At 40.5% G+C, this 21645-nt stretch overlaps 1 protein-coding gene across 1 annotated transcript; it reads left to right on the top strand.

The window, feature by feature from the left end:
* The first annotated feature begins 3099 nt into the window (after nt 1-3099).
* LOC145402126 (uncharacterized) lies at nt 3100-18192 on the top strand. Its single transcript, XM_080274278.1, has 3 exons — nt 3100-3156; nt 16156-16317; nt 17840-18192. Exons 1-3 carry the CDS (start codon nt 3100-3102, stop codon nt 18008-18010), a joined length of 390 nt encoding a protein of 129 aa, XP_080130404.1. The 3' UTR covers nt 18011-18192.
* The last annotated feature ends 3453 nt before the right edge of the window (nt 18193-21645 follow it).

Raw genomic sequence — 21645 nt, 5'->3', positions numbered from 1 at the left:
CTCTTTTATTACCCCATCCATATACAGATTGAACAACCATGGAGAAGGTTGTGATGGGGATGATGCCATAAAATGGTAATCAGGTTAGGAATTACCTCATAGGAAAAAGGTTGATAGAAATATGATAAGAGACTAGTGTCAATCTGTCATGTGATAAAATGACAAACATGGAATATTTTTCCAGATGCTCATTCATTCCACATGATAGGAATTCATTAACCCCTTCATTGCAGTGACATTTTTGTTGTTCATTCTTGCCACTACCAGACTGTATTATTCACTTCAGGAGAGATTATTCATGGAGGGGTTAGTCTTCTTTAACGCCTTTTAAGTGAAAGTTGAATAAAAACACCTGGAGGTAGCAAAAATATTTTAAATTAATACTGTCATCCTAGGGAAGTGGTTAAAATATGAATAGGTACTCTGCTTCATTTATTATTGCTTGTCTGAATTGAAAGATTCGGCAAGCATGTTGGTCAGTTTGGCCGAAGCACCATTTTTTCTGATTTTGAAAACTGAATTGTTTTCTTACCAGACTGAAGAGAAACGTCTGGTCCACACATCGGTTAAAACTATGCAGACGAGAGGGGGGATCCATCTGGCAAGTGCTCTGCCTATGGGAGTTTCATTTGAGATCATTTTTTTTTTCTTTCTTATTAGTTTAGGATTATTTACATTTTGTATTTGTGTAGCTACTGTCTGTGAATAATTCTCCATGTAATGTGGAATAATTGTATCTTGGCTTGTGAGATGGAGCCAAGTTTTCCAGGGGGTTGAATAATGTGCAGAAGATTGTGTGATAAATTTCAGTGGGCATGCTGTTAATAGTTCCTTCCCTTTTCTTGTTTCTGGATGCAACCGTATTCAGTCCTTCAATATCTTCATTGCCTTGCTGTCTCTTGGGAACCCCTAAACAGGGATGGCTGTGACAGAAATGTCTCCAGGCTACCTCTTCATAATACTCCTTTCTCATTTTCTCACACACTCTTTTTCCTCTTCCTTCTCTTTCACCAGTGTACTGTATATTATTCCACTGTCTTCTTCCATACCTCATAAGATGATGATCATAAATGGTTTGTGGACTGTATACATTATGACCAAGTGTTGTGAAGTAATTGACTTCATACTGTTTCTTGGTGGTGTATCAGCAGTTGTTATGATAGTTGTCTGTACCGTTACTATTACCAGTAATACTGCACTCATATATTTACACTAGTGCTTGCCTGCAAAAATTTGTGGGACTAACTAGTAACCTTTTCATTACAAAATATTTGCAGAAACCATTATCCTTGTTTCTATATGATTATTGAGCCAAAAAGTTGAATAAATTATTTTAGCATATTTTTGCATTGCAATTTCCGACAAGTTCTCTCAGTCACGTTAGTAAAGTCCTCAGATAGCCATACTGACACATACTGTACTGTACTGTACTATAATAATAAGGTTAGCTACAAGGAAGTGGAAAGAGAAAAGTATGAAATTATTATGGAAATTAGCTGTACTGTAATGTAAATTTAATTTTGCCAGCATTATTGAATTTGAGCATTTGTAATGTGTATATGGTTGTATGGTCTGTTTCACTGGGCAGGGTACTAGAGAGGGACCCCTTAATGTAGTGACAGCACTTCTGCAAAAGTCCTTCAGAAGCCCCTCAGCTCCCTCCCTATTGCCCCAAGGGAGGATTATAACTTGTGGAAAAAGGGCAACTGCTGCAGAAGGGCACAACAATTGTTGGCATGCTGTTGATAGTTCTTAGACTTGGATGCACTTTCTTTCTTCATTTCTGTATCCTACCTCACCCCATCTTTTAGCAGAGAATGAGGATTGGGATAATGATGATAATAAAAAAAGGGTCCTATAGATCAGTTACCATTCAGGATTTGTACAACACAGCTTGAATGCCCATACAGTGTTAGAACTGCTTACCCACATCAGGCATATACAAGCCTCATGCCACAATACATGCATGAATACTGTACAACATAAAGATGAATCAGTTTGCCTCATTAGTCCTAGTCTGTGCTATAGGAGAAATTCTGTACAGTACTTGAGAATGTAAGGAAAGCCAGTGTTATCAGTGCGTCCAGATAAGATACCGGGGTGATAAGGCATTGAGATGGCTGTGGAGGTTTGACCGGCTGAATCCTGGTTCCTTACGTCTGCAGGTTTATTTATCTCATTAATGTGGTCTGAGGTATTTGGTGGTGATGTGAATTGTGGTGCTGCTGGACTTTATCCTAAGGATATTTACGGTTGTGCAGTAAAAGTAGATGCTGAAGAAGTGTATTACATATTTAAATCCCTTGGTTCTGTGGGATAAAAATAGAAGCAGAAGAAACATGATACTATACAAGTTCAGAACTCATTTCTCTGGGATAAAAATAATTGCTGAAGGATTATATCATTGGAACCCTCATTTCTGCTAGATGGAAGTAGATGAAGATACAGTGAATAATTTTCCCAATTCTGCTGTTGTGGGATATATATGTTAAACTTTAATCATTACCTTTTCAAGTGTACCTTCAAGCAAGAAAAGGAACTGCATCATTGAAGAGTCTTATACAATCCTGATTGAACATTTCTAAGCTAGTCTCAAATTGTGCATTATTAAAGAGTCTTATACAATCCTGATCAAACATTTCTAAGTTAGTCTCAAATTATGCATCATTAAGAGTCTTATACAATCCTGATTGAACATTTCTAAGTTAGTCTTAAATTATGCATCGTTAAAGAGTCATACAATTCAGATTACAAATTCACAAAATTTTGCAACTTTTGTGATCATAGCTTTAATATTCATACATAGACAACCAGACTTCTTGTAGTTGTGGTTATACTTTGCATTGCCTGTACCCTTCCTTTACTAAAGTATCTTCATTTGTAGTATCAACAGAGTAGACATATCCATGCAAGTTAAGACTGTTTAGTTGTGGGTATCCTCTGCATTGATAACAAGAACTGAACCAAATAACATTAATAAAGCAGCCATATTCATGCATCTGAGCTCCACATAGTTGTGGTTATTCTTCTTGCTGGCAAGAAGCATCGTACCTTGAACACATTGTGGATCTGCTGGTGGAGGTTTAGTGGAAAGACAAGATGGCAATGATGGAGTACCTGACCAGTATTAGGGGCATGCTGAAGGTGGCTCAGATGGTTAGTACCTTGGGATGTGTTTTGATAGATTAGTGTGTGTTGCTGTGTTGAATGCTGTAGGCTGAATGCATGATGAATGCTGTATGATGTATGGTATTAGTAGTGTACCTTGGGTATGATGTTTGCTACAAATTTTATGTTTTGCTACAAATTTTATGTTTTATGTATTATACTCTGTGCTCACCTATTTGTGTTGTAACAGGATTGAGTCATCTTTCCATATTTTATATTTCTTTAAACTTATGAATATTTTTAGCACACACAACCTCATCCAGTAGGCAGTTCAGTTTTTCAGTATATCATTTTTGGAAATCCATGCTTTCCCACATCCTTATGTCCTCTTTTCTTCTGTAATTTTGTAGTGTGACCTCTTGATTTCTAGCTGCTGGTATTATATGGTTTTCCTTGTCAGTAACCTTCGTATTAATATAGGCTACTTATAGATTTGTAAAACATTATCATATCTCTTCCTTTTCTTTCTTCCAATGATGGCAAGTCCAGTCCTTTTAGCTTTTCATCACAACTTAAGTCTTTCATGCCTGGGACCCATTTTGTTACTGCTCTCTGCAGTTTCTCAGTTTTAGACTTATATATTTTTAAATGGGTGGACCAAACAACTGCCGCATAATCAAGAGTTGGTCTGACATATGTTTTAACAGTTTTCTTTATCATGTTTTTATCTGTCTAAAGGCTGTTTTTATTTTATCTAGTAGAACATACATTTTCTTCACCCTGTCATTTATGTGATCTTGTGGTGATAGCTTTGAGTTGATAATTACAATAAAACCTCACTATAACGGACTAATTGGGGCCCAAGCCATTCCGAAAAAAGTGAAGGTCCGATAAAAGCAACATCTGGACTTCCCCCTGCTAATCTGTACGTTTTCCGATATACATACCAAAGCAGTTTTCCCTGTAAGATACTGAAGAAAAGCCAGAGATGCATTCCAGGCCCAAACCCAAACTCTCATATACCTTAATCAACAGAAACTGACACAGAAACATCATCATTAATATTATTATCCTCATAAACAATACCATTGTTAAAAAAATGAGACAGCAAACATCACATGCAGGTAGGTGAGGTGGTGGGAGGGCAACAACAGGCTACCGCCAGGTAGGCGGCAGTGAGCTATGCGGGGGCAAGGGAGGGCAGGGAGGGAGACAAGTGGGGGTGAGGAAGGGCAAGGAGAGGGGGAGAGAGACGAGCACGAGTCGGAGTGGGGGAGAGGGAGGGGACCGGAAGGGACAAGAAAGCCAAACTGCCCTGCTACCCCTTCCCACCCCATCTTACTCATTCTCTCACTCATTCTCACAATCATTTTCTCACTCACTCACTCACTCTTTCTCTCACACACTCATTCTCTCTCTCTCTCTCTCTTTCTCTTTCTCTCTCTCTTTCTCTTTCTCTCACACACACACACACACACACACACACACACACACACACACACACACACACACACACACACACACACACACACACACACATCCCCCCCTCTTTTCCTCCTGCCCCCAACCCCCTCCATCCCTCTTCCATCCCCCACCAAGCTCGGCGATTTTTCTTTTTTTTCTTTCTTTTGTGTGTGTGTGTGTGTGTGTGTGTGTGTGTGTGTGTGTGATTTACTAGAAAACTATTTGGTTGTATCGAAATTCTGAAAACATCACAAGAAAGCTCATGAAATTCTGCATCTTAAATATACAGGTATGCTTTGCTCTTGCATAGTGTGGGCAAAATTTTGGGCTAGGATGTTGGGAAGTTATTAATTGAATCTATTTTCATGCTAGAACTAGTTTTATTCTGTACTTTCATTCATCAGTTATGTATGTTTTTATTAGCTTATCTTGTAGTATAAACACCACTGAAGATGTTGGTATACAGTTTTTACCAATATAACAAATTACCAGCAGGAAATTTGGCTACGGAATTTTTTTCTTTGTGCCTGAGCTGAAACCTCCATAGCTGGGATGGAGAAGGGATGGGGGGAGATGAGAGGGGATAGAGGGAGGACCGGGAGAGCTGCGTACACCACCACATCTGCATTCAGACGCGCTCGATTCTAACCTAGGGAGAGGGGAAACACTTAGAAAATACTTTCTTGTTACAACTTAAATTTAAACACTTTTCAAATACTGTACCATACACTTTATACACATTATTATTTATGATCTTACAAAGTAAAGATGTTCACTTTGTATATTTCTCTTGTCACTCGTCACCCTCGGACTTTTCCAGTATTGTAAGAATTTATGTGATCTGCTCCTTGACTCCGATAAAATTGAATTCTGGTATATTGAAGCCTGTTATATCGAGGTTTTACTGTGTTCCATGCTCTTTCTCCTTTTCAGAGGTATGCAGCATGTGATCTCCCCATGTATATTATCATTTTTTTTTTTCCCCTGGAGGTGGGCAGCTTGTGATCTCTCATGTGTTTTCCCTTATTATTTTTCCCAAATTCCATCACCTGGCATTTTTCTGCATTAAACTCCGTAATCCATTTTTTATTCCATTCAAAGAGTCTAGTAATGCCTTCCTGTAATTATCTACATTAAACATAATTCTTGACAAATCTTTATAATTTTGCATCATCATCAAACATATTCATATAGCTGCCAGTGTCAGTATTTTCTGTTGCATGATTTATTTAGATAAAGAAAATTACTGGAGTCAAAACCAAACCTTAAGGGATTATTATTTTCCTTCAATACAAGGAGTATCCTCTTGTTACTGTTCGTATCTTCCTCTCCACCAGAATATCATCTGTCCACTTTAACAAATTTGCCTCTAATTCCACCTTCGTAGGTACAGTATATCAGTTTCCAAATCAGCCGTCAATGAGATACTCTATCAAAAGCCTTTGAAAATCCAGGTAAATATAGTCAACCCATCCATCTCTCTCCTGTATTATTTCAGATATTTTGTCATAGAAACTTGGTAAATTGGAGACACAGGATCTCTCATCTCTGAACACAAACTGTCATACATCAAACAGCATATGATTTTCAAGGTGTTCAACCTATCATTTCCTCATGAATATTTTAATTATTTTACATATTATACTTGTAAGACAGACTGGTCTATAATTTAATGTTTTTTTTTTTTTCCTGTTCCCTTTCTCAAATAGTGGCAAAGTGTTGGCATTCTTTCATAAACTTGGTAGTATGCCTTGTCTCAATGAGTTAGTGAATTTTTTATGGAAAGGTTTACTTAATGCATTTGCCCATTCTTTCATCACTCAGCCAGATATTTCAACAGAACCTCTTGCTATATTTTTATCAAAACTTCTTATACCTTCTTTAATTTCCTCTCTCTTTATATGAACATCTAGTCCCATACCCAGGGTGACATTACATCTTATATCTTCTTCAATAGAAGTACTATCCTCAACAAATACTGCCTGATATTTTCTATTCATTACCTCTCACATATCTTTTTCATTGTGATCAGAGGAGCCCAACGGAGAGAAAAGATTAACAGAGTAAGCAGAAGGATTAGTTGTGAGGAAGAGGTCAAGTATGTTGGAGCTCTCTCCAAGGCGGTCAGGGATACGGGTAGGGTGCTGTACAAGCTGCTCTAGGTCATTAAGGATAGAAAAGATGTAGGCTTGTTCACCAGGTGGATCCTTGAAAGGAGAGGAAAGCCAAAGGTGGTGGTGAACATTGAAATCTCCTAGAATGGAGATTTCAGAGAAAGGAGAAATGGATAGAATGTGTTCCATCATAGAAGTAAGATAGTCAAAGAATTTTTGATAGTCAGTAGAATTAGGGGATAAGTAAACAGCACAGATATATTTAGTCAGAGAATGACAGGAAAGCCGAAGCCAGAGTGTAGAGAATTCAGAAGAATCAAGTTCAGGAACACGAGAGCAAGATAAGTTGTTGCATATATATACACAACAGCCACCTTTGGCTTTGAAATGAGTATAGAGAAAGTAGGAGGATACAGAAAAGGGTTTGCTGTCAGTTGCCTCAGACAGCTGAGTCTCCATTAGAAAAAGAAGGTGAGGTTTAGAGGAGGAGAGGTGGTGCTCCACAGGGGGAAAGTTAGAGGAAAGGCCGCGAATGTTGCAGAAATGAAGAAGAAGAGAGTCAGACAGTGGTTCCAGGCACCTCGAGTCATCATCGGGAGAGGGGCAGATGGTGGGGGCATTTATGCCCCCCCCCCCTCCCCGGAGACTCCGAGGCTTGATGAAGAGACGCCATTTTTGTTGAATTTTGAATAGGAAGTGTAGTGTGTACTGTGCATGTAGTTTGGTGTAGATAGTTAGAGAAATTTGTACTTACCTTCATATACCTTCCAAAAGTTAAACATATGTCTTGATGCAGAATTTCATGAGCTTTCTCGTGGTCACTTCGGAATTTCTGTACGACCAGTAGAAGTCAAATAAATCACACAAAAATTTGAAAACTTGCGAGTCAGTGTTATCACCATGGGGGAGGATAGGAACTGAGGAAGTGAGGGGGGAGCCGGGAGGGTATGGAGGAGGGACGGGAGGGGGGGAGAAGCGAGGCTGTAGGCAGGATTCTCCCCCTTCTGTCAACAGGCAGACGGGTGCTTTTACCGTACATTTACTCGTGGCTTGCGGTCTGTTAGATGCTGAATGGCCATGGGGAAACACAACTCACCGTGACCTGGGGACTTTCGACGTTCGGTAGAGAAGCGGACGGCCACTGTCACTGAACATGTACTCGAGGCTTGTGGTCTGTGTTTGATGGAGGTGGCAGTTGGGAAAGACTTAGCTCTGTGGCCATGTGAAATTGGACATTCGGTGGGGAATGCGTACGGATGTTTTGACACCATTTTCTGGTTACAGTGGTATTACTCAGGTGCTGGAGATTCGTTGGGAGTGATAGGACGAGTGTGCGACTTTGACAGTTCAGTCCAGGGGCGGACAGACATTTTATCTCTGGTTGTGGGTTACAGACTACGTACTTCCCGCTCACGGCTTGAGCCCAGTGGCCACAATACTGAATGTTTGAACATATTGGCTAACCGACCAAAGTTCTCAGGGACTTTTACGTCCAGATAATAGCAAGTAAATTTGGATAGTGGTTTAATAGAGCCAAGGTCCAGCATCCGGTTAATGAACACATCCGGATAAATGAAAGACTACTGTATATCACAAAATCATTCATAACTGTTTCTACATCAGCCATATCTAATTCCATCTCACCCTGGGGGTAGGTTTTTTTTTTCAAGAATACTCCCCCAGTATCCCTGCTTATCGTAAAAGGCGACTAAAAGGGTTGTCGGAGGGTTAGTGCCCCTTCCCGAAAAACAACTAACTAAAAAGACAAACAAGAAGCCTCGGACAAGGACTGACCAAACGATGACGACCCAGGACCAGACAAAGGACTTGGTAATGGCAACATGGAATGTAAGAGGAGCAAATGATGAGGTGAAAGAGAGAGAGATTGTGCAGGTGCTTGAGGGTGAGAAAGTGGATGTATGTGGAATAACTGAAACAAAATGGAGAGGAGAAAGTGTGAGAGAATGGGAGTATGGATGGGGTATATGTGCAGGAGTAGGTGAGAATGAGAGGGCAAAGGAAGGAGTATGTATAGTTGTGAGTAAAAGATGGAAGAAGAGCATAAGACAGTATGGATCACTTGGGTCAAGGATTGTGTGGGTAAGGTTGAAAGTTGGAATACAAATGTAGGCGATTGTGTGTGTGTATGCTCCAACGCAAGAGCGTGCTAGCAGAGTGAGAGAAGAGTTCTGGACAAATGTGGAAGTGTGCATGGAAAAGTTTGGAAGGAATGAGAGAGTGTTTTTGATCGGTGATATGAATGGTAAAGTAGGGAATGTGAAGGTGGATGGAATAGTTGGTGAGTGGGGTGTGCCTGCTGAGATAGATGAGAATGGGAGTGCATTAGTGGACATTTGTGCTGGGAGGGGGTTGGTGATAGCCAATACCCTCTTCAGGCATAAAATGATCCACAGGTATACATGGCGAGTGATGAGAAGGGTGGGTGGTGAACTGAATGAAAGGAAGGCAGTGATTGAGTATGTGTGTGTGGATGAAAGGATGCGAAGATGTGTAATGGATGCAAGAGCTTAAAGAGGTTGGGGGAGTGGACTTTCTGACCACTACTTGGTGGTGGCCAGAACTAGAATCCAAGTAAGATGGAGAAATGGAAGAAGGGAAAGATGAGAGGAAGGAGTAGTTGCAAGGAGAGTGGAAAGGTTACAAGAGGTTAAGAAAAAGGCAGAGTATAAGAGAGAAGTGGAGGAACGATTGGGCAAATATGAATTGGAGCAGATGGGGGACGTGGAAGGTATGTGCAGGATATTTACAGAAGAAATATGTGCAGCATGTGATATGGTGTGTGGGAGGAAGAGAAGACGGAGGGGGGTTGCAAGGAACAGCGTGGTGGACTGAAGAGGTGAGACAGGCTGTGGCACAAAAGAAGAAAGCATACAATGAATGGATGAGAAATAGGGGCGTGGAAGAAGTTGACAGGTGGAAGAGAGAGTTATATGTAGAAAGAAAGAGAGAGGTGAAAAGATTAGTAAGAGAGAGTAAGAAGAGAGTGGATGAGGAATTTGGAAGGAATTTGAGTGTAAAGTGGAGGGACTGTAAGAAAATGTTCTGGAAAGAGGTGAAGAGAGTAAGACAGGGTGGAAGTAAGGTTAGCAGGGGAGTGAAAGATAAGAATGATAGATTACTAGTGGAGAAGGGAGAAAAAGTGAGCAGATGGAGAACACTTTAAGGAATTGTTGAACATAGAGGATGCAAGTAATGCGAGTATAAGTGGCTGGAGAATGGCTGGGAGAAGGAGGGAGGTGAGAAGACAGGAAGAAATCAGTAGGATAGAAGTTGTGGAAGCAATGAAGAAAGTTAAATTGGGGAAAGCTCTAGGAATTGATGGAGTGTGTGGTGAAATGCTGAAGCATGGGGGAGAGAAAGTAGTAGAATGGATGTGGAAGATGTGCAGATTGGCCTGGGAGGAAGGTAGAGTCCCGGAGGATTGGAAGTCAGGTATAATTATTCCCTTGTACAAAGGAAAAGGGGAAAAAGAAGTGTATGGTAATCATAGGGGCATTTGTCTTCTTAGTATAATAGGAAAAGTGTATGGTAGGATACTTATTGACAGAGTTAGAAAAAGAACAGAGGAAATAGTTGGAGAAGAACAGGGAGGCTTTAGGAAGGGAAGAGGTTGTGTAGATCAGATATTCATTCTTAGATCTTTAGTGGAAAAGTTTTTAGAGAAGGGAAAGTTGCATGTGGCTTTCATGCATATTGCCCCTAACAAGGTAGAGGAGCTGGAGCATAGGCTACCATAGTCCAGAACATTTAAAGACTTGTGACCAGTTTGTCCCCATGGTGTGTGAGCTAGGATTGAGTAATTTTATTTTTTTCTCTCTCTCTGGTCTGATTCAGTTGTGGTTGTTGTTGGCTAATTCCTGTAATAAAACTGGTTCTGGTAATTCCTTGTCAAGCTGATTCCTGCAAAATCTGATCCTCTTCTGGCAAAAGAGTGGAGAGGGGAGGGGGAGATAGTTAACAATCAGAAGGATCTAGAACTATAGTCGCGGCGTGCGACTCTGAGGTTGTTGTTATCGTGCCCTGGCAACCTACCATTCAGAACTGTGTCTGATTTCGTATATAATATATTCATGCATAATAATATGATTCATGTATAATACGATATGAAATCGGACGCACATTTTGAATGATAGGTTGCCAGGGTATGATAATGACAACCTCAGAGTCATGCACCACGAGTATAGTACTGGCTGTGGTTTGGCTGGCTAATTCTAGTGGACTGACTTGTAATCCGGCCTGGTCCCAACTCTACCTGGTGGCATTACATGGCAGAAATCTTAACATATGACCTTCACCCTAATAGGCACCTTAGATCACTGGGCCTCCATGTGTTGTTGTTGTTGAACTCCAGTTTGTCTGATTGAGCAGACCTGTCAACTGCAGACTAAGAGAGACGGTGACTCCCAGTGTGATGTTACAGTGAATGGAGAGAGACTGGAATTAGTGAGAGAGTTCAAATACCTGGGTACAGTGATAGAAAAGAGAGGAAAATGTGCAAAAGAAGTGGAAAGCAGAGTGACACAAGGAAGGAAAATAGCTGGTGCAATGAAGGCCTTGATAAGAAACTGAGGCTTAAGTGTTGCAGCTGCATGAGGCTTACATGAAGGAGTGTTAGTGCTGACATATGGATGTGAGACTGTGGTGTGGCATGGAAATAAAAAGTCAAAAGTGAGAGCAGTGGAGATGGGACTGCTGAGGAATGTATGTGGAGTACAGAGAGTGGATAAGATACGAAATAATGTGATTCATGAAAGATGTGGAGTGAGGAATTCTATGAACACCAGAATCAAAGAGAGTGTACTGAGATGGTATGGTCATGTGGAGAGAATGGATAACAACAGAGTGGTGAAAAAGATATATCTGAGTGAATCTGAAGCAGGGAGGAGGCGAGGTAGGCCACGGAGAAGGTGGAGGGATGTGTGGATGAGTGTGTGAGGAAGAGAGGTTTGGAAGTTGGTGAAGCTAGGAGACTGACCAGAGATCAAGCTGGCTGGATGAATATTGTGAGGAGAAGCGAATGATCAGGGATTTGGCACATCTTTGCAAGGTGACAGCATCCGGACTGACTCTGTCGGATATGTTTATGTGAAACTACAGCACGTGGTGAATGTTTTTGGTGTATCAGATATAGGCAGGATTCTGGGGGCTTGAATGGTGAGTGAATGGAAGTGTGGCCCATTGGACTGGGCAAATTTGGGCTGCCCGGATGTTGCTACTCCTCGCCCTGCCCTAGGGTGGGAAAGGAGGTCCAGATGCTGCTGCTGCTGATAAGGGTTACAGTAACCATTTGACGATAAGACTGCCCAAATAAAATATTATACACAGGTGGTCCGCTACTTACAATCGGGTTACGTTCCAAGAAACTGATCATAAGTGGAATTTATTGTAAGTCGAAAATGCATGTAATACAGTAATCCCTTTAAGACCCAGATGCCCAAGACCCGAACACCTTAAGTCCTGGACATTTTGGGCTTGGTATCTGGGACACCAAAAATGGCCAAAAAATGTCAAAATGAAAAGAAAAAGAAGAAGAAGAAAAAAAAAAGCCTATATGTGTTCATCCCTACTCTAAATTTGCCACACGGTGATGTACAGCTGTGTTTTGGCACATAATTCCGGCAACATCAGTTAGAGCGCCCCTGCATCCTTCCCATTTCCCACCTACCTACTGTCATGACTGTACGCACGTCGCCATGGATGCCCATGTGCTTGCTTTTCTGGTGGTTCCCTACCTGCAATATCTCACCACAAGACCACATGGAAATTTACAGTGTCATGCAGTGTTAAGAAATTAGAATTCAGAGTGCAAAGGATTAAGTGCAGAGCGCAACACTGGCATGGTGCAAGTAAGAACAGAATGTGCTGAGTTAAACAATTATAATTCACAGTGCAAAGGATTAAGTGCAACGCAACACTGGATTACTGTACATGCTTCAAGTGCACCCTCACCACCGTCGGAACCATAGAAGAAGCAGGTTAATCTTCGCGATGGCCACAGATGTGTCATAAGTACCCTGTACACTGCTAAATATTTTCCTTACTTCTAATTTCTCATTCTCTGGTTCCTTTTCATTTACTTTATGGTTTCTGTCCCTTATTTTTGAGCATAGGGTCTTAAATAGGTGCCGTGCATGTCCGGTAGGGAGTTATTTAGCTGGCTTTCAAAGTTAGATTGGGTTGGAGTCTATAATTACATGTCCAGGGACATTTTTCCCAAGTCCCGGACAAGACCAGGTCCTGGACATTGTTTGGGCTCTATTACGTTGGATCTTAGAGGGATTTATGTACACCTAACCAACCAAACATCATGGCCTAGCCAAGCCAACCTTAAATGAGCTTAGAACACATACATTTAGCCTACAATTTGGCAAAATCATTAACACAAAGCCTATTTTATAATAAATTGTTGAATATCTCATGTAATTTATTGTATACTGTACTGACATTGTCAATTGCAGAAGTCCAAGTTCACATATGATGGCCATTATGGGCTCGGTCCTGGTCATTTAGGCTGTAAATCATTTAGGCCATAACATCCAAACAGGTTATGTTATGTAATGTTGTTTTGACTGTTAGGCGATTAGGCCATCTGTCAATTTGAACATTACGGCCTAAATGACTTAAGGACCCTATGGGCTTGCCGCCTTCATGCTGGACAGTTATTTTGAGTTTCTTCTCAAGAGTAACTGCCTTCCTTTTCTTCTCAAGAGTAACTGCCTTCCTTTTCTTCTCACCAGTAGCAAGAGAGAGAGATGGGCATTTCTTAGACACAATGGATGCACAAAGCACAACATAGGTACAGGGGGGGTATCCAAAAAAAATGCTGGTAGGACAAAACACTGCAAAGCATCATAGCATCAATTGTTTACACCACCAACCACCCAGGTAGACTGGGATTTGGCTCACAGCCGCTGCCTAGTATCACGAGAGAGTATCACACCGCATATTGCTAGCCTAGAAAAAGATAAAAATTCGAATTTCGAAGTATGGTTTCTACCATTGTTAAGTAAAAAATCGTAAGTCAGCCATTTATGGGGACTGCCTGTATTGTTATTTGCAAGGATTAATTTAAAAACGGGGCCCTTACAAACAAAGTATTTCAAATGGCCTAGATATGTTTGCAATTTTGAATTCATGGGACAAATCAAATCATGTCTGAGTAAAATTTTACATGTACCTTGATTTTTCTCTCATGTTCTGGCAAAGTAAGGTAAATTATGCCATTACTGTGATAGTTTGTAAAATCTAACATAGCAAATATGACTGGGGGTGGGAGTTAGGCTGCTTGTGGGATGTTCCAGTCGACTAAGCAGACGAATATTCAGATTTATTTGAGAGCATTTTGCTGTCGCATCAGTTTGCATTATGCTTTCTACTTTCGCATCATCAGTAAGTTTTCCGTATTTTTAGTTTTGAATACCCAGGTGCAACTTACAGAGCTGTGACATGGTATGGGTGCTGGGTATTTAAAAGAGACAGTGACACAGCTTCTTCAGCCATCTGCCAGTCATTTTTTTTGGAATTCCGATCCTTTACTAAGTCAGATTTTACATAATGTTGCAGTAATGACAGTTTACCTTAATTTGCCTGAACATGGGGGGAAAAATCAAGATACTCGTAAAACTTTATCTAGACGCATTTTCCTTTCTCCCATGAATTCAAAAATTCACAAGTACAGTTTCTAGGCCATCTGACAAACTTCGTAAGGCCCCATTTTTAAGTTAACCCGCGCCGTCCCGAGGACGTACTTCCACGTCCTCACGTTTTGTCACAGCTAATCCCGAGGACGTACTTCAACGTCCTGCAATTGCAAGGTTCATAATTTCCACAATTTTCAATTTTCGCAAGTCATTTTTGGTACCTATACACGGGACACCTGCCTCAACAAGATGCCAGGCAGAGACAATGCCTTACCCAGCATGACCTCCTCCCCCCCCCTGCATGCCCTTTTCTCAGCAATTCACCTGTTATCGGTGACCTGGCCAGTATAGCCATATCATGCCACGGTACGAAATTCAGGGCCAGAATGATTCCCCAATCAATGACAATGTGGAGGACAAACTTTACATAGCATTAGAGGAAGAAACAGTTAGAAATGATGATCAGGTAATGTGGCAAAAAAAGGTGAGTGAAACAATGCTTATAATGCCTATATTACTGCTTGAAAACCAATATACTTTTGTACTACATATAAATTCGTAACAGTAAATAAATAAATACCGTTTATGAGTGGTGTGAAATAGTTATCCTCCCATAGAACTCGTTTTCTTTGGTGCCAGCCTGATAGAAAACCCAGTAAAGTAAGGAGGCTCTCCTACCTGTAATGAGTATTTTAAACCTCAGGTGAGCGATTTCTCTATGAATTTTCGATGTTTCTCACCAAATGCGAAAGTTTTAGCAAAAAAAAAAAAGGTCGAAAATTGCCCGGGATTGGGGGGTACCAGTGGTCGAAAAGTGGCCGGGACGGGGCGGGTTAATCAATGCAAATAGCTATACTGTATATAATATATTATTTGTGCAGTCTTACTGTCAAATGGTTATTGTAACCCTTTTAATAAAAATAATTTAAAATGCTTTGTTAACCCCATATGGATGAGTGACTTAAAAATTATATGACCATGTGGGGTGGCATATTTTCAGAAAAGTAAAGAATCGAGGAATAAGCCTAAACATACGTAAATCGATGATAATGGATGAAAAATGAAGGTAAGAGCTGTTACATGGTAATACTTCTCATTGGCTGTAGGAGGAGGGGAGGAATGAGAGAGGACTGCAGGTAGGCAGCTTATTACCAGGTGCACCTGGGGCGAGGTTGGCAGACTCTTCACTCATTTCCTTTTTCTTCATCACTGAACACTAAATTTATTATTTTTGCATTCTTTACATTGTTCAGTGTCTTCAAAATCTTATGTGTTTTCTATTTTACTTGAACACTTATAACAATAAAACTTATTTACATACAGTGTATATTCAATTTTACTTGAACACTTAAACAATACAGCTTATGCACATATATTCTATTTTACTTGTTCAAGGCTTGGGTAGGTAAAGGGCAGGACAGCAGGTGACAAGGATGCCATACCACCCAATGTCACTAAAATGGCCAGACGTTTAGTAACATCGCCCGCTTTCAAAAGCTTAAGGTTCATCATATCTTCTCAGATCAGATCGAATAGGCTATAGCTGAGGAGAGCTGGGTGATGTCCTGCTGTAAGCCTAGCTAGGTGAACTCAAATGTCTCTGTTTACGAATATCTCTGATAGGTGGATGTCCGGAGGGAGGGTTTGTAGTATGGTGTTGTGATCAAGGTGTAGCATAGACATACCAAACATAAAGTAATTTTAGGGTACTGCACTGTACGTGAGTGAAAGTTGTGTTCTGAGATATATTATTACATAAAATGTATTCTGATTTAATTTTAACATCATCTATAACATAAAATTCTATCTTTCATATTGTGACTCAGCTGTTGGTGGTGATAGCCCTGGGTACATGGTTTGGTGTTGAGACCAGCTGGCGAGACTTTACCACCGGCACTGTTTTCATGGCATTCTTCACCGCCATAGCTATCTTTACGCAGAATATGATCTTAGCTCCCAGTCGGGTCATTGTAAGTATATTTTTATTTTTTTTTTTAGGGATTTCATTTATTGCATGAAGACTGAAATTGTAAGTGTAAGTAGTTCACAGTGTCATTTGCAGAATGTTTCATTTTCTTCATTCTCACTCATGTCCTTGTGTATACACGGTGACCCAAAATCAATGCAACCCATAAAAGTGTGTGTCATTTATACAAGTGATGAGAGATTTGCTTTATTTTTGCATTCATGTTGTGTTGAGTTGATAACAAAACAGTCGTGAAAGTTTGGGTTCTTCAGTTCAAATGGTCTGTATTTTATTACCTTTCCAAAATGTGTTCCAAATGACCACCCTGATGTCGCTTGTACTGTACTCCTGAATGCAGCGTATACTTTCTTCTCTCAGGCCATGTCAACAGCAAAACCAGTATTTTCCGGTGCACAGCATGGGTGGCCATCTCAAAGCATAGCATCATGTGACCTTTACAGTTTGAAGACAAAGAAGAACAGTTTCTCATGGTGAACACAGAACGTTATCTTGAGGCCATGAGGATGTTTTGGATGACACTAGGAAGATGTAGGGGCATCACTAATGGGGAGCAATGGTTCCAGCAGGATTGGGCCACCTCACACACTTCAAACCAAACATTGATATGGCTGTGGCAATGATTTGGGGATCGATTGATCAGTAGGAGGTGTGGTCCTGAGTGGGCCTCACCCAACCTGAATCTCCCAGATTTCTATTTGTGGGGTTATCTGAAAGATCATGTTCATGAAAATCACCCCCAGACAGAGACCAGACAATCATGGCCAACATCAGAGCTATTCAAAGTGAGGAGTGTGTCCACATACAGTAGTTGACAGTTTTGCATGCCACTTTCAGGAGTTCCTGCAACGTCAAGGTGGTCATTTGGAACACATTTTGGAAAGGTCATAAAAAGCAAACCATTTGAACTGCTGAACCCAAACTTTCAGGACAGGTATGTTATTAACTCAGCTTAATATGAATGCTGAAATAAAGCAAATCTCTTATCAGTTGTATAAATGACACACATTTTTATGGGCTGCATTTATTTTGGGTCACCCTGTACCCTAATTTGTACTTCACTTTATTTTTGTTCTCTTCAGGAATTTCACAAACTACTTTAAATTTGAGGAACATATCTATTCTACTCTGGTTAAAGGCAGTTGATATACTTATCACTGTGAAACATCTGAGGTGTGAGGGTGTTTACAGTATTGCAAATATTATGCAGTATAACTAATTTCAATGGGGTGTTGATCAGTAGCTGTTACAATATATACAAGCAGAATCTGTAATTAAGGGATGTGTTTCATGTTCTCCATACAACTGCTACTGAAAATTGTTAGAAGTTGACTTTTTTTTTTTTTTTTAAGCCATGGAACTTTGATAGGCAATTTTTTGGTTTCTTATTGGTAACTCAGAATCAGAACAGAACTATTTAAAAAAAAGAAATTCAACAAGGTCATACTGTAAAATGTAAATGAAAATCTTAGTGTAACGGCTAATAATTGTTTATGTGGGTTCCACAGGAGATCCTGATGAGTGCAGTGCTGGCCCTCTTTTTTTTCATCTCTGGTATTGTGGTGCTGGCGGAGAAAGTAGGCGATCCTGTGGCAGAGACATGTGGGGCATTCTGCTTCTTCTGCCTTGTTGCATATGGAGCGGATGTCTTCTTTGCCTTCCAGATTGAGACAGAGTGAGATACAGGAACACAAACTCCATAACATAATGGGCCTTAGATATCACAACACACACACACTTGCCACATCTAGAGTCCATTTCTTCTTTCCTGTAGAGTTTGTATCCAACATCTAATTTGCCTTTCAGACTGAGACATAAGGCCATAGATTTCATAATACAGTAAAGCGATATACTCATGCCCCACTTTGAATACCGATGTTTTTTCTGCCTTGTCAGATACACTGTAGACATCTTCTTTGCCTTCCAGAGTGAGACAAGTGGCTTACACTCCATAAGACAGTCATACTTTCCTGCCCTATCCAGACTCAGCTGTATCATTTTAATCTAGTCTGTCCCATCTATAATCATTATTTTCCTCCTCTATTTCTGTTATTGTCCGAAACTTGCCCTGCCACGTTGTGGTATATTGGTATGGACACAGTTCATACATTTTAATGTCCTGAATTGAAAGTGGGTAGCCTATTGCCATTGTGAGAAATATTGTACAATATTATGAATATACAGTACTGTATGTATAAAAATCAGTGTAAGATGTTACATTGGTACCTTACCACTATCAGGCCTATTCTTCCTCAGTGTAATGCAGTTAGATTGAATGTTTGTTGTCATCAGGCTTGTACAGCACAGTATATCAGGGCTTCTGCACAATAATTAAAGTGATTAGTATTTCTGTTTAATAGGTAATGACACAGAAAAGATACCATAAAAACAGTATCATCAATAGGATAAATGTCAAAACACAAAAACAATGCTCTCGTAAGTTTGAGTTAAATTAACCCCAAATAGGCGGGCGACATTACGTAACGTCCGTGTGTGAGGAGGCGGGCGACGTTATGTAACGTCCGGACATTTTCAGCCCTAATTTATCAATGAAATTGGGTGATTAGGCATCCTTGTCACCTGCTGTCCTGCCCTCTACCCTCCCAAGCCTTGAAACAAGTAAAATAGAATATACATACTGTATATAAGTTGTAGTGTTATAATTGTTCAAGTAAAATAGAATATACATACATAAGTTTTATTGTTAGTAGTGTTCAAGTAAGTGTTCAGGTAATATAGAAAACACATACATAAGATTTTGAAGACAATAAATAGTGTAAAGAATGCATAAATGATAAATATGGTGTTCAGTGGTGAAGAAAAAGAAAATTAGTGAAGAGTTCGCTAGCCTCGCCCAAGGCACGCCTGGTGATATGCTGCCTGCCTTCACCCCTCCCTCACTCCTTCCCTCCTCCTCCCACAGCCAGCAGAGACACATTACCACATATGTAACACCTCTTGCCTTCCTTTTTCATCGATTTATGCATGTTTAGGCTTATTCCTTGATACTTTAGTTTTCCAAAAATACAGTATGCCCCCCCAGGTGGTCATATAACTGATAAGTTGCTCGCCCATAAGGGATTAAAATGACCATATATTCTTCTGGTTAAGAGCTATCTGTCTATAGCCAGACACCATAATCCCCTGAGGAGTGGCTGTTTGTGTTTGAGTTAGTGGTTTTACAGGGAGGGGCACTGACCCTCCTCCAACCCACTTGCTGACACATAGGGAGCATGTGTGGGTTGGTTATATGGTTACCACCTAGCACTGTAAATGGGTTTCTGGCCTACAGGAAACCATTAGGCTTGTCACTCAATATAAAGCCACCTGAAAAGGAAAGGGAATAAAGGGACAGAAATGATGGGAGAAATAGGATGGGCAGACGCACAAAAAGCATGATAAAGTTGAAGGACAAAGGAAGCAACACTGCATCAAGTAAGTGGATGATGGTCACCACCATCTACCACAATTGGTTAAGAGCTACTTGTGTAAAATGATATTGCAGGTTCTTTGCGGTACTCAAGCTTGGTGTGGAACTCATGTATAGTACTTGTGGATTAGTATTATTTAACAATACTCCTAGTCCATTTATTCATCCGTCATCCAATCCTATCTCACCCCATCGAGAAGTGTAGGAACCCGGGGCTAGGCAAGTTGGTCTTGACATATGAGAGTGACCAGTCTCACTCATTCCTGAGTGACATTACATGAGCAATAAACCTCAACCATCCCTTAGATATAAACCTTCACAGGCTGAATCCAACTGGAGCACCTTAATTACCCACTAAACCACCAGGCACCATATTTTGGTTATATGGTTACCACCCAGGGTAGTAAAAGGTTTCATGGTGTACCAGAAACCATTTGGTTTGTCACTCAGTGTAGAGTCACTCATAGGCAGAAGGAAGAGGAAAGAATGAAGGAAAGAAAGATAGAAGAGGGAGTGTAAAGTCACCTGTAGGCAAAAGAAAGAGGAAAGAATGAAGGAAAGAAAGACAGAAGAGAATGGAAGGAAAGAAGGATGGAGAGGAAAGGGCAGACACCCGAGAGCAGCACTATATCGAGTGAGTGGATGGTGAGCGCCCCCACCTACCACATATTCTAAATAATTAATTTCTAACATCTGTTCAAAGGAAAAGGGGAAAAAAGCAGTGTGTGGTAATCATAGGGGCATTTGTCTTCTTAGTGTAATAGGAAAAGTATATGATAGGATACTTACTGATTTAGGGAAATAACAGAGGAATTAGTTGGAGAAGAACATGGAGGTTTTAGGAAGCGAAGAGGTTATGTAGATCAGATATTCATCCTTAGGTCTTTAGTGGAAATTTTCTAGAGAAGGAAAAGAAGTTGTATGCAGCCTTCATGGATTTGGAGAAAACATATGACAGAGTGAATAGACATGGCATGTGGAAAATATTAAGAATATATATATAGAGTAAATGGGAAGTTGTTGAATGCCGAGAAGAATTTGTATAAGGGTGCTAAGGCTGCAGTCTGTGTGGATAATGAACTGAGTGAATTTTTCTGTCTGAATGTTGGATTGAAACAGGAATGTATCATGTCTCCATGGCTGTCCAGTCTGTATGTGGATGGGGTTATAAAAGAGATACAAGGTAGGGCAGTGGATGTTGGAGCGACCCTAATGAGAGAGGGAAGCGATTTGGAAACTTCCTTTATTATTGTTTGCAGATGATAATGTATTGTTAAGTGATGATGAAGGGGAACTGCAAAGCTGGGTGAATGAGTCTGGGAGAGTGTGTACTAATGGAATCTAAAGGTGAACGTAGCAAAGGGTAAAGTTTTGGTCTTTGAGAGAAATGAAGTCACTGAATATAGAGAGGTTGGATGATGAGGAAATGGAAAATGGGAGTGTATTTAAGTACTTGGGTAGTGTGATGAGTAAGGATGGAAGTTTGGAGGATGAAGTGCTTGAAAGGATACAACAAGGAAGAAAGGTTGCTGGTTCTTTGAAAGCAGTGATAAGAAATAGGGAAGTGAGCTTGGAAGTAATAAAGTTGCTGCACGATAGTATTGTGATATCAGCTCTATATGGAAGTGAAGCTTGGACCTTTGCTGGAAGGATGCAAATCACAAGTGAGAGCAGTGGAAATGAGTTATTTGAGAGGTGCACGTGGAGTTAAATGGAGAGACAGATTGACAAATTAGGAAATGAAGAGCATTATGGTGTGGACTGTGGATGTGGATGTGATAGAAAGCGTTAGGAGAAATACACTGAGGTGGTTTGGCCATCTGGAGAGGATGGAGGGTGAGAGACTAACAAGGAGAGTGTTTGTGAGTGAGTTGGGGGGGGGGG

This window comes from Coenobita brevimanus, chromosome 1 (assembly GCF_032717465.1).
Source record: "Coenobita brevimanus isolate Jiangsu-jjx chromosome 1, ASM3271746v2, whole genome shotgun sequence".
NCBI lineage: Eukaryota > Metazoa > Arthropoda > Malacostraca > Decapoda > Coenobitidae > Coenobita > Coenobita brevimanus.
The sequence above is the reverse complement of the archived record's forward strand: the minus strand, read 5'-3'. Positions and strand labels throughout refer to the sequence as shown.

Excerpts from the sequence above, each read along its gene's own strand:
- LOC145402126 (XM_080274278.1), top strand. The coding sequence starts at position 3,100 with ATGGCAATGATGGAGTACCTGACCAGTATTAGGGGCATGCTGAAGGTG. Across the intron at positions 3,157-16,155 it reads TGCTGAAGGTGGCTCAGATG|TTTCATATTGTGACTCAGCT; the intron begins GTTAGTACCTTG and ends TAAAATTCTATC. Across the intron at positions 16,318-17,839 it reads TAGCTCCCAGTCGGGTCATT|GAGATCCTGATGAGTGCAGT; the intron begins GTAAGTATATTT and ends TGGGTTCCACAG.